The sequence below is a fragment of the Hippoglossus hippoglossus genome, chromosome 16 (genome assembly GCF_009819705.1).
Source record: "Hippoglossus hippoglossus isolate fHipHip1 chromosome 16, fHipHip1.pri, whole genome shotgun sequence".
Lineage (NCBI taxonomy): Eukaryota > Metazoa > Chordata > Actinopteri > Pleuronectiformes > Pleuronectidae > Hippoglossus > Hippoglossus hippoglossus.
In genome coordinates, this window is record NC_047166.1 from 19,760,223 (window position 1) to 19,774,243 (window position 14,021).

At 42.4% G+C, this 14,021-nt stretch overlaps 1 protein-coding gene across 1 annotated transcript in view; it reads right to left on the reverse strand.

Annotated features, from left to right (window-relative positions):
- cdk14 (cyclin-dependent kinase 14) overlaps positions 1 to 11,883 on the reverse strand; it is a 147,792-nt gene extending 135,909 nt beyond the window's left edge. Inside the window, exons 1-2 of the mRNA XM_034609818.1 lie at positions 11,381 to 11,883; positions 4,806 to 4,837 (exon numbers count right to left, since the gene is read on the reverse strand). Of these exons, the coding sequence (XP_034465709.1) occupies positions 4,806 to 4,837; positions 11,381 to 11,474 (126 nt within the window). The 5' untranslated portion in view covers positions 11,475 to 11,883. The remainder of the gene's footprint in view (positions 1 to 4,805; positions 4,838 to 11,380) is intronic.
- Between the last annotated feature and the right edge of the window lie 2,138 nt (positions 11,884 to 14,021).

The following is a 14,021-nucleotide window of genomic DNA, read 5'->3' on the forward strand; positions in this document are numbered from 1 at the left end:
AATCGTCTTCAGTTCAAACGTCTCTGGGCTGTGTAGCTGCTGACTAGTCAGGCGTCCTCACACGCCACTACGTTACATTACCCTCCAATGCACCAACACTAGCACAGGATATGTGCGGTAAAACTCCTTGTTAGTATTGAGGAAAGGTTCATAAGAGGTGCTGCAGTAACCCGCACATCCAGCATGAGGTGTATTTGTATTAAATTGTTTTATCGTCACATTACATTACACCTCATTTCTCTTTGCCATCAGTGGGTTCGTTGTCCAAGCAAGTTTACACTCAAACACCCGGTTTCAAACGATTCACTGTACACATTACCTAAATAATATGAGCTTGTTAAACTGGATGGATGGATAGATTTTAAAATATTTTAAAAAACTTACATAATACTGTATGTTGTACATGTTTTGTCATAAGTGCAACTTTCCTGTAGTGGAAGCAGAGTGAGATATAACTTGCCAACTCTGCCTTTGACTTTGCTTATAGCACTCATCAATACGTAAGCTTCCAAGAGAAAAAAAGACAGTGTGAGTGTGTATCAAATGCAAAATCTTGAAATCTAAAAGTAGTGTAGTTAATAGAGGCAATAGAAGTGTAACATTAAATAGTTAAGGAAAAAAACTAAATTAGGCCTCTTTTGTTGTGATGCCATTAGCCTGAAAAGAGAGAAACGTGTCCTGATGTCTGAGTGCTGGCTGCTGCCTCTCAGTTTGATCAGCCATCTTTATGGTTTGAACAGTCACATAGTTTCCTCTTCACCATGATAAATGATCAGCAGCTCAACATGCACCAGTAGAATACAAGTTCTCTGAGTCGGTCTGCTTCTCTCAGGCAGACAGGAGGTATGAAAGCAGACACACACACACACACCATCACGCTCCTATATGTCCACATACTGTAGCTGCACACCATCATCCACTTTCCAACAAGCATCATGTTGCAGGACAGGAAGGAGTCTTTTTCCCCCTCAGATTCTTTACATTCTTCCAAAGCAGAAAGGCCCATTTATAGCCAATTGCCCGGATAATTCCCATGGCTAGAAATGGTCTGCTTCATGTTGTTTCACCACAAAAGTCCCGTCCTCAACGAGAACATGGGATACTAGCTTCTTGTATAAATAAGCACAGGAAACTTGACAAAATGCCCAATTGCCAGATATATATATGTGACATTTGTGACATCGGAGCTCTCTTCTGACCCTTTGTCAACTAAAATAGAGACTTTCCCAAAGTCCTGTCAGTGAGAAACTGTCATAATGCAGCATTCCTCATCGCCCCATCAACACCTTCACACTACAGCTGAGGCTGCAGCGTAAGAGCAAACACGTTCTCCTCCAGCCACAGTGAAGAACTGACACAAGATATCAGCTGGAGCGGAAACAAGGCCGTGCTGCAGATGTCAGGTTTCATAGAGCTGTGAGTAGATAACGGTGAAAAGGTTGCTTCCTCTGAGGTCCCGATAGAGTACACAAATGCTGAAACTAACAATTAACTCGTCAGCCAAGTTTATCTGTCAGTATGAGCATATCACATCACAGTACTGCCAAAGGCATGTTTGATATCAGTTCACTTGGAAATATTTCATTTCCAAATATTAAATGTCCCAATCTCTCCCAATTCTTTAATAACCAAAAAGCAAAAATCTCTATTAATGTTATTTAACTTTCACATATCGATGTCAGGGTATTGCCGTCGGCCCAGAAACAGTAATATCGGTCTGTAAAGGTTGTTTTACGATGACATTTGCTCAAACTAAATCTAGAAACCATCTGGTCAGACTACAAGTAAATCAGTCGATTGGCACACGGTGAAGCTGCAAGGATGTAAAATATTCCTTCATTCCAGTTTCTCCCTTGTGAACGTTTGTCGAATGCAACAGAAATCATCGGATTGTGAAAGGAATTCTTCACGGTTTCCATCCGCCTTACAGCCCCGGACCATGAAGCGAGAACATCAGCAGAAAATGAATCAATACTGAAAATAATTGTTAGCTGCAGTCCAAAAATAGAGCAGAGAAACAACATAATGGCAGCATCCTATTTCTTTACCACTTCAATGATTTTAAACTCAAACCATCTGCCTTTGTTTCTGACTGGCAGGCTAACTGATCTCGGAGTCACCTTGAAAAATCCAGCTCTTAATTGCTGCCAATACGTCTGATTACATCCATCCATCCACTATCTGTACCGCTCATCCTCTGAGGGTCACGGGGCAGGAGCCAATTCCCAGCTGACATTGGGTGAGAGGCGGGGAACACCAGACACTGGGGAGGTCGCCGGCCTCACAGGACTCTCACATAGATACAAAAAAAAACCTTAACACACAATTCAATTCAGAGTCTCCAGTAAACCTGAAGGTCTTTGAAGGAAGTAAATGTGTGAGGCAACAGTGCTTACCAGCACCCCCTGCTGGTTATACCGCTGATTCCGATTTTTTGATGTGAAGTGAATTGTTGGCTCAATGAGTAGGTTGGGAAAAAAACGACCACAACAATCATGGCTTCGCAGGCAACATTAAGAACGGAGATTTGAATCACAGCTGCACGGGTTAGTGTAAGTACCTACCGACCAACCGCAGCACAGACATGTCTGCTACATCAACACAAAGCATGCTGCTGTCTCATCACTTATTCATGAAGGGATGCCGCCGCCTCATTTCACACAATACACTGTTACTTTGAGTCAAAAGAGCTACGAGGCAGGATTTCCCTTTCAACACAAATCCAATATCCCAGCATCCTCAAACCTATCGTCTGCCTCATCAGCCAGCCACCTACGACGACAGCAGACTGAGAGGATGTGAGAGAAATCAATGGTCTGCCTAGTAACAACCCCCCAGTGTTCCTGAGACAATACACATAATGTACAGGATGAACTAAAAATGGTTCTAAGTGATTTTTTCACAGCATTAACACTGAGGGGCTTAATATTTCTGGTTGCTTTATATCGACATCATCACTAATCAGACTCTGATGTGATTTGTGTCAGGTTTACAAGATTGGAGAAAAACCATGAAACACAACCATGTCTGATTATTTTAACCATAAACAGTCGATTTTATTTTCTTGCCCACTCCTAAAAGCATCTTCAATCATTTCTGGACTCCACATTGAGTCCCACGATCTGAAGCTGCAATAAAAGACACAGCTGTTCTGGTACAATACATTCTGGGAAACAATACAGCTGCAAATTATGGCGAGCATCTGCTCCTGAGACCATAAAGCAGTGCTGATCAATATTTAAATATCAGCAATGGTGCTGTAACTACCTTAACTGAGAAGCTGCTCACACATACAGAGATTTATCACCAATGTTCAGCCATATTTCCAGCAGCAGGCAGCTATTTTCATTAAAGCAATAGAAATACTACCAATCATTGCAGTTTGGGCATTCCTGATATATGTGTCATTCACGTCGTGACCTTGACCTATTGACCTTCGACCACCAAATTTGAATCAGTTCATCTTTGAGTCCAAATGAATGGTTATAACAAATTTGAAGACATTCCCTCAAGCTGATCTGAAGACATCACGTTCAAGAAAACATACACATGATTTGCGAGGCCACTGTGACCTTAACCTTTGACCTTTGGCTACCAAAATCCAAATATTTAAAAGCCCAATCCAAGTTAGAGTGATGCAAAATGTGAAAGGATTTCCTCAAGGAATTGCTGAAATATCGCATTCACAAGGCAGAAAATGTGCTTTGTGAGGTCAGAGTGATCTTGACCTTTGACCTTTGACCACCAACATCGAATCAGCTCATCCTTGAATTCAAGTGAATGTTTTGGAAGAAATTCCCCAAAGGCATTCACAAGAATGGGATGGACAGACAAACAACCTGAAAACACAATGCCTCTGGCTACAGGCTGTTGCCGGCACGGAGGCAAAGAAAACATGATAAAATTAACAGTGGACATAGTTTGCGAATGAACAGAAATCTTCCCCAGGAGTTGTCTAACAAGACTTGAAACAAATGCATCACGTTTGTCGTGAGAACAGGGAACATAACATGGCCAATATGTCACACATGTGATGTCATGCCATCAAACACTAGCTACATTTTGAAAACACAGTTAATTGAGGTCTCACATTGGAGTGATGTAAAATACATATGGAAATAGCAGTTTTTCAGCTTTTTTAACCATCTGGTATTGGTGCAACTCTATAGCATTTGTAGCAGTGAACAATTGTGATATTTGAATGCTAGTTTTTTATTGAATGTCCACTTTGCTCTTTCACACAACACATCATCCATTTCAATTGAATCACACACTCACAATGTGTCAGGGGATCAGGGCTGTTTTTACCAATGTCCCTGCATAACAGTACTGCACTGCGTAGAACAGTGGGAACATGGAGACAGATTCGGCAGAACACTGTAGCTGCTCTAAGAGAGCAAGAGGAAAACATTTGACTATTTCTTTACAGTCAATTATCCCTTTAGGACAGGGAGTACAATGTGAAACGAGGTCGGACCCATGGGTACACTCATACAGAGGGAGTGTGGCTGAGGCATTAGCTGATGTCTCGTTTGTCAGGGCAGAGCAGCACTGGGATGGTGACGTCTCTGGTATGAGAGGGGAAACCACCGTGTTCCACACATGAATGTATCACACGGCAGAGCCACTGAGCTACGGCACCGTCCACATCCAAAGAAATCAACTGTGGTGCAGAATGTTTTGACAACATCCGACCAACAAGACCTTGATGAATAATTGTGGTGTAAAACACTCTGGTGTCACAGCCCTGGAACTGGGCCGGTGATGTCACAAGCACAGCAAAAATTCACATGCGTTCGACCTACCTCATCAAAGCCGCTGTCTTCTTTCTTGAAAGCTGAGGGGGGGAAAAAAAGAAGAAAGAGGGACATAATCAAACACTGGTTGCAACGACATCTTCTGAAGAATTAACAAACTAAAATGTCTCGTGGTGGAGATGCAACACGGCCCACAACCTCCTCGCCGTGCCGCAAACTGTCAGGAATTCGTGCTGTGCCCATTGAAGCGGCGCGGCTGCTGGTGAGGTTTGAGCTGAGGAGGAGTTCACTGGTCCACATGACAACTTTCTCAACTTAACTACCAACATGGAGTTTCATTAGGCCAGATATATGACATACTCTACCCAAGCAGAAACTTGGTAAACTTAAATGTGGAAGTAAAAACAGGGATCTTTGTGAAGAGAGAGAGAGAGAGAGAGAGAGGGAGGGCGGGCGGGAGGGAGAGAGAGAGAGAGAGAGAGAGAGAGAGCTCTACACTTTTAAACCTATGATCATATCATTCAGCTGATGATCGATACAGCTGATGTGTTACTGTAATGTCACAGTCAGTTAATCCGCCAGAGGAAATGTAAGCCAGCGTCAACGGCGTCAGCTCTTTTCACCAACAGCTCCGTTGACATCTTTGTCGATGTCTTCTGTGTGTGTGGCTCCGCTTTTTTCTTGCTGAGATATTTGCTTTCTTTTTTTGTGTGTGTTAGAAACGTCATCAACAAGTCGCTCTCAGTCAATCCTGTGGAGAATCTCCTGCTGTGTTCTCACATCGGCTCCTTCGGACATTCTGAGGGGTTTTTAGTCGGGGGCTGGCCGGAGAAAATCAAGAGGCTCTCACTGTAGCGTTGACTCATACATCCTCTTACTAACTATACTCAAGCTCATTGCATCACTCTTTTCACAAATTCACATGACTAATGCGAAAAAAAAAGCTGTTGACCCTGACTGAAGAATACCTTATTTACACACAAACTAGATGAACTTTTTTTTTGGAGATGAAATAATTACAGTAGTTAATTCAAAATATGCCCATCCACAGAAAATGAATCAGCAACGAGTTTTATATTTTGCTGCTTTTCTTTGTCGAAGTAAATTTAATATTTTGGGGGTTTGGACATTGAATGGCATCGCTTTGCGCTCTTTAAAATCCTTATTTGAACTCTTGTCTGAAAAATGACAACTCGTCAATAAGATGTGACATGAATGAACCATGAGCTGCAGCCCTCATGAATACCACCATCAGCATTCTGTAGTGAAAATATATTGTATATAAAAATAAAAGAATAAATGGACTGACACTTCGACATGTGACCTTTATTTGGATAATGACATGTGATCGCAGGCTTTTGAGGGTCAAACATAAGGTTGAGCAGAATTGAGGCTGAAAAGCATTAGGCTGATGCGATCATATAAACGGCTTCATCAAAGTTTTTTTTAATCACCATTTATTCAATGAATTGTGAAAAACAGCTACACATCATGTATTGTGTGTTCACATTGTGCCTCTCTGCAATATTCACAAACCAGTGGAGTGTTAATGGCCAAATGCACTCAGCGAACAGAGCTGGAGTTCATGTTGGATAAAATTGACCTGAAACTCGATGCCCAACTGTGGCAGTTTTAAGCCATTTGTCCAAAGCTCGTCCAAAACCATGTCCTTATAACCGTTTCCATTAAACCTGGTTATTAAGATTTTTTCCACACAAAACCGCATAATCAGGATCTCCCATAAAATGTCATCCCAATAGTTCTTTCAGCCAAACAGTTGGAGACACAGAGGAAAGAATCCTCCACAAGCCCATAAAATGTACGATTAGCCCTACAAAACTGACATTGTGACATATGTTAATGATTGTTTTATAAATATGTTACACTGATTGTGTTGAAAATTGTTGGACAAATGTTATAACCAGAGAGGTATTTCCTGCACAGTAGGAAGCACAAAGCTACAAGCAGAGCTACATGCACAGCTAAAGCACAGATTCCCACTGTTACATTGATTTCTGCCAAGGACAGTAAAAACTTTTAGGATAGTTTAAAGATGCTGCGTGATTCTCCCTGTGCTTGCGATGGCATTGATTAAACAAATGAAACATTATGTTCTAAATCTTTTATGTTAATATGACAACTACTGAGAAATGTTGCAGTTCCAGAATTCCACTGTAGGGACAGAATTATTTGATATAAGTTGTTGTATTTTTTACATTTACTCTTTATTGATGTCAGCTTCTGTAGAAGGACAACAAAAAAGGTATAGATGAAGTAATAATTCAATTCATTTTCAGGAATATGCCTTTTTGTTTAGCTTAGCATAAAGACTGCAGGGGGAATAGCTAGCCTGGCTTTGTCCAAAGAAAACTAAATGTGCCCCGTCAAAGGTCACACTGTTAAACATTTTATACCATTTATTCAACATACAGTTTCCTGCTGGAGCTACAGTATTTCTTGGCAGAGCATCATGACATCACAGTGAAACGTATTCATTCATTCATATTCACAGAATCACAGAAAATCCTTTGTTTCCACCTCCTGATCGTTGTGTTCGCAGAGCCATTGTTAGGATACTGAAACATCTGGGGCTGAGCACAGTGCAGACATCGTCAGATTTTCACCTGACATCACAGAGTTAAATAAATCTAGGAGGTGAGACGCTGTGCTGCTTCGAACTGTGACAACTCCTTCTGCTCTGTCTGTCTGATGCTCTCCTCTTCTTCACCTCCCCACTAACTCTCTCTCTCTGTTGGTGTCTCATCTGTCGGTCACACTCCTCCTCACCTCTGCTCTCTCCTCCTCTTTTCTCATCCTCTCTCGGGTTCCTGCTCATAAAACGGTTAAATCAGCATTTTCAAACCAAAATCGAACTGAATCTCTCCGTTATAGGATGTGGTGATTACATCACAAACATGTTACATGGATCTATACATAGACTTCATCAATAATTTGAACATATTATACAAAGTAACGCATTAATGCACTATCCCATTCAATTGGAATGCACATTATTCAATATGAGCTGACAGACACGCAACACAGCAACACAACTGGATGCCAGATACAGATCAATATTCAATGCAATCAGGTCCTTGGTGCTATTTGAAGTTGTGACATACTGCAGTGTAATCAGTGGATTGTGTGCTCTGGTAACTTCTGTCTTCCTCAACATCATGTAGCCTCATCCCTTCTTCTTTGTGCTCTTGTTGCTCTTTCAAGTACTCTCTCTCTCGCTCTCTCGCTCTCTCTCGCTCTCTCTCTGGTCAGAAGTGAGGCAGACAGCTGAGATCGTCCCCTCCTCTTCTCTATCATCCCTATACACTGCATTTGAATACTCCACACTCACAATGTAGTTGTGCTAATCTACGTGTTTCTGTGCCATACACTGATCCAATCACTGTTCATGATTGTGTCTGGCAAAATCAATCAAAGACATGTTCAGGGCGATGGGCAGTGACTCTGTGGACAGGGGTGTGAAGGCAGAGGGGCACGATGCTGCAGAGCCAGAGTGTGAGATTCGACGTGACCTCCAGAGAATGTCCTGAAAATTGGGTTCGGACTTTCTCTGGAGTTTGCCTTTCACACAGGAGCAACACAGCAGGAGATTCTCCGCTCAGACGCATTCACAACAACACAGAAATCTCCAGAGTGTTCAGGTGAGGGGTGGAGCTGCAGATAGAGGCAGGATGTAACATATTAATCCTGCTGCAGAGATCACGTGATTTTGTTTAGAGCGTATCCACGCTGGCGTTGGCTCTAATAACCAAAAGCTCTCTTGACAGCTTTGTCTGTGTCTTCTACGTGTACGGCTCTGCTTTTTCAGCCGGTGTTAGAAACGCCATCAACACACCCACTTGCCTGCAGTGAATCCTGCGGAGGAATCTCCTGCTGTGTTCTCACATCGGCTCCTCCGGACTTCCTGCAGACTTTATACTAAGGGGCTGATATACAGTTGTAGGAATTCTTGTTCGATACATTTTCACTACTTTTACGCATTTGGGAATTTTGCATTTCTGTATTTGGAGTGTGTTTCCGTAAATGTTTTTGTTACTTCTTTGTCCTTAGGGGCCACCGTACGAAACAGAGAGGGTAAATAGATAGGCTTTCTAATTAAGATGGCTTTGCAAGGATGCACCCTGAAACTGATCCACACACTGATATCATGGCCATCCTCTGCAGCTCCTGACAAGCAGTTGGGGGTTAATGACCTTGCTCAAGGGCACCTCAACGGCAGAGGAAAGTTATCAGATAAAGAGATCATTATCATCAGAGGAAGGGATTAATGTAGAGTTATTTGTTGGCTTTGTTGAGTCACTTAATTACAGCAAATTAACACAGTCCACAGTAATTTGATTTGTCAGTCAGGGGGTAAGAAATAATTGATATTTAATATACTTTTAATAAAAATCTATTAAAGGGGGTTTGAGATGTTCCATCATTTCCATATAATCCAACTGGTTCCTCCTCCATGATCCTGAACATCCCACGCTCACATCCACATGTCAGACTAACAGCTCTCTACCTGCCCAGCTCCCAGAAACCCTGCATCAGTGCTATTAGAATAAAAAAATATCCTTGACGCATTATGTTGCACATTCATAATTTTGACACGCGGTGCAGCCTGACCCACTGGGACCCGTTGGATCAACACAAGGACATAAACAATAAAGCGTTTCTTCAATGTGCTTTGTTAAAGCATCTGTCGAGCGACGCGAGAGGCCGATCGATTGCTCAGATGTGTTGATTTAGATGAGAGGGGAGATGGCCAATAGGAGATGGGCGTCAGCGGGGCAAAAAAAGTCAATGCCAATTTTTCTTCCCACGCAACATCGACCCAAACGCACTTCATGTGTGCTGCATCAAGCTTTTCATTCCCTACACACACTGATTCAGCCCTGAAGCCTGTGAAGATCTCTGCTCGAGTGGCCAATACATTCTCCTGTAATCACATGAAAATTGAATAAGCTACAATAACAACAACCATTAGTTTTTGTCCTCACAACGAATACCTTGTAAATCTCGTCGGATTTTTTGAACTCAGACAAAACCAGCTCTTTGAAGACGTCACCAGAGGCTCTTGGAGGCTGGAATGGGCATTTTCACCCCAATCTCTGGTTTTGACGGGGTGAACAATTAATTACTCTATTGAAAAAATATTATTCGATTATTCAACAATTAAAACAATTGTTACTATCCACTCTGTCTGTTTTTTTTGGAAGTTTAGTTTTTTCTCTCCAAAGTTACCAAGTGTTCGCCTATGGTTGGAACTATTGGGTTTCTCTATGATACTGTAAGATCTTAATCATAAGACTTAATCTATGATGTGACTTGATGCAGTGAAAATAAAATGCAACGACTTGAATTGTTTCAGCTCTTTTTTCCCCCTGTTATTATGGGTGTTTTTTTCCCTCACTCTTGTTGAGGGTTGAGGACAGAGGATGTCGCACCTTGTTAAGCCCTCTTACACAAAAAGTGACTTGTGAATATGGCCTATACATATAAAATGTGATTGATTATTATCAGACATAAATTCAGAATCAACATATATGTCTTACAATATGCAACGTGTCCCATGTAAAACACAGCTTCATCACCACAACCAGATATAACAAATTCATGAAATGTAGAATAACTGTCAACTGCTTTGTTTCACCTTCTTTACAGACGGACATTTTAGCTGATGTATTGATGGATTTATTTTTATTTAATTTGTACTAATAAGTGCAAGTATATTCCAAGATCAAGCTGATTCTCAACATGACAGTGAAATGCAACGTTAAACATGATGTGGACTATTTAAACTTATATGTGCTGATATCAGACATACATCAGTTCATGTGTCGGCTACTAAGTAACAAGAAATCCATTATAAACCACTGCTGCAGAGTTGACTTTTACACTGTAAAATTCTTTAGTCACCAAATTTAAGATATTTTCAACAACAAAATAAGATTTTTAGATGCTATTGTGGGATACATGGTTAAATGAATCAAATAACAGTTATAATGGTGTATTTTCATTTATACAGAAAATACAGAAAATCTAAAAACTGTTTGCATTATATATTTATGTCTGATAATAGACTGATCGGTCAATCAACCACATTCAATAACTGCATTTCTTACATGTGGTAACCAATGGATGAATTCAATTTTCCTCCTGATAATTTTGAATTCATGTTGAGTTAAAGCGTACATATGTAAGATCTTACACATGGGATTGGGACTTGACAGAATGACGATGAAGATGATGAATAATGATGATATCTATTTGAAACTGTGGCCTGATGTTAAAATTTAAACCACAAGTTCAACAGCAAATTTGTATGTTATGTTCTGTTCAAGCACTCTCTCCTCAGAAGTGTGTATCAAGTTTTTAACCGCATGAACGTGCCAGTCCCATAAAGGGTGAGGTACATTCTGCAAAAGGAAACATGGACAGACCAAGTGGCTGTGAGGTCTCCATGTCTGTGAAGCTCAGCGAGCAGAGGATGAAGCAACAGTGTGCTCTGCTGCAGCTGCTGCAGCTGGAGGCAGCTCCTCCACCAACATTCCGCACAAAGAGGCTGGAAAATGGGTTCATGGAAGAGAAGGGGGGAAAAAAGACGCCCCGTTACTCACCAATGCTCCTGAAACTCTCGGACAAAGTTCTCCTCAACTTTTTCATTTTGCCGATTTTCTCCGCGGGCTTGGAGGCTGGCATCAGGTCGCACATTGTCGTCTTCTTCTCCCCCCGACTTTGGCGGAGGACTGGCGGCAGACTGGACGCGGTTTGCAGCGGGGAAGCAGGACCGCTCTTCGGTCAGCGCTGCGGGGCTTCTCCAGCCCAGCTGCTGCAGCGCCGGAACACAGGAAACGGAGGCGCAGCTCCTCTCATCAACTAGTCACAGCAACTGTCCTCTGGTAGATTTTCTCTCAAGAAGGCAACTACATTTCCAAAGAGACAATAAAAAGTCCGCGCTGAAGCAGGAGCATCCACAGGGAAGCCGTGCGTAATCGTCTGCGTCTTTCTGCTGCGTCTTTTGCTTTTTGGGGGCTAAGATCCTGAGGATGAGATCTCGCTCGGACTTCTTTCTTTCCTCAGGGTCTCGGTCGTTCCCTTGCTCCACCGCAACCGAGATGTCATTTTTGGGATTTCTCTCTCCGGTTTCGACCCCTCCAGGCCCCGCCCTGGATGCGGATTGGAGGAGTCCCGGGGTGAACCGTGTTCCTATTCGCCGCGGAGGCTGGCTGTCAGCGAAGCAGCGCCGCCCCCCCACGAGGAGGAGGAATATGCTCATGAGCAGCCGGGTTGGTGCGTGCGCTCCTGCTGGAAACTGCTGCCCCCCCCCCTGCAAGACCCAGGGCGAGGTGTTCCCCAAACATCAGCCCCATCCGCGTTCTCCTCACTTCAGCTCTGAATCCACGCCAGCTGCTTTTTCCACTGACAAATGTCCTGCAACTGCCATTTGTATATACAGGAATGATAAACAATCGAGGCAACGCAGATGTACACAAAAAGATTGAGTTATCCTGACCCTTTGTCCTCCTTGTGCGTTTGGTGGAAATATTTAGGTTTTAAGCCAAGAAAACAACTCAACACATGAAACCATCATTATGAGACGTCAGCATCATTTTAATAGTTCTCCTCCAACAACAGCCAGTGGCCGGAGGCATGATGTTTTCAGGTTGTCCGTCTGTCCGTCCGTCCGTCCGGGTCTTGTGAGCGCGATATCTGAAGTACGCCTACAAACGTTCACTTGGAGTCAAGGATGGACTGATTAGATGTCGTTGGTCAAGGTCATGGTGGCCAAAGCACATTTGTTTGCCTTGTGAACTCAATACCTCTGGAACACCTTTAGAGAACCCTTTCACATTTGGCACAAACATTCTCTTGGACTCAAGAATTTACTGATTTGATTTATATAGCCAGAGGTCATAGGTCAAGGTCCCAGTTAATGTGAAAATGTTTCTTCAATGTGATATCTTAAGATCAGCTTGAGAGAATTTCTGCACAACTAGTAAACATTCACTTGGACTCAGGGATGACCTAATCAGGATTTGATGGTCAAAGGTCAAGGTCACTGTGACCTCTCCAATCAGCAATTATCGAGGGAATTCTTTCAGATTTGCACACGTGACACAAATTTGGACTCACGCATTAACTGATTCGATTTTGCAGGTCAAAGGTCACAATGACCTTATATGAATCTGGAAAAAGAAATGATGTAGACAGAAACTGCACGAGGCAAACAACCAAAGTGCAGTATTTCTAATTAGCATGATTATCTACAACATTTTTTCTCTCTCTGAAACAACTTATTTTTTCTCAACCTTCCTTTTGCCCCAAACTCTCCTGACAATATCCAGCTGCCGGTTCGGCAACGACAGTATAATATTTAGTCAGTTAATTTGCAGTGTATAGTCAGGATTAAAAAGGCCTGTGGGATTAAAGCTATCAAAGCTATCCAAACCCTGCATCAATAATCTAAATCCTGCAGTGTTGAGCTCGTGCAGCTCTGTTCTGCTTTTGTCACGTTCCCGGCTGACATCTCCCAAACTGCCAGTGTGCGTCTGTCCTTCAGTCACCACAGCAGCCACATGAGTAATTCAGAGGCACCATAACATGGCTCAGTGTTTGGATCTGGCCCTCGACTGTTACAGAGCAACACAGTCTGAAAATATCTCTGGAATGCAGAGGGCTGAAATGTTTTCATACTGCTCCCTAATTGGTTTGACCAAACCCTGCAGATAATAGAGACAAATGTGCAGCTCCGTTAGTTTAGAATCTGCCCTTCATTACAGTGCGGCACACACATTTTACACAAATTGTAACAGTTTACCTCAACAAGAGAAAGTAGCCTATGTCTATGGTGGGGAATGTATTCATAAGTATATTATCCAGTGTATTAAAAAAGTCAGACTTGTGGTGTTTATGTTCAAATGCTGACAAGAATCAAGCATTTCCTTCAACTCGTGTGTGGTGGTGGCACCAGATGGCAGCAAGGTAACTGTATTTCTCAGCCCGTGAATCGTCAGGCAGCGTGAGCAGAGAAACCTCCTCTTGTGCAGTAACTACCCCCTGGAGGCTGTTTGAATACACACTGTAAGAGAGAGCAATGAGAAGAGCACCTCCCCTTGTTACATACATCACGTATGACTGAGCCGTTTGACCAGAAAAGTGTTTGTGTGGACTTTGTTAATCCCAGCAATTATTTGTGAGATCACCTCACTGAGGAGAGATCAATACGTGTGTATAAGAACGTGTATTCATCTCCACAAC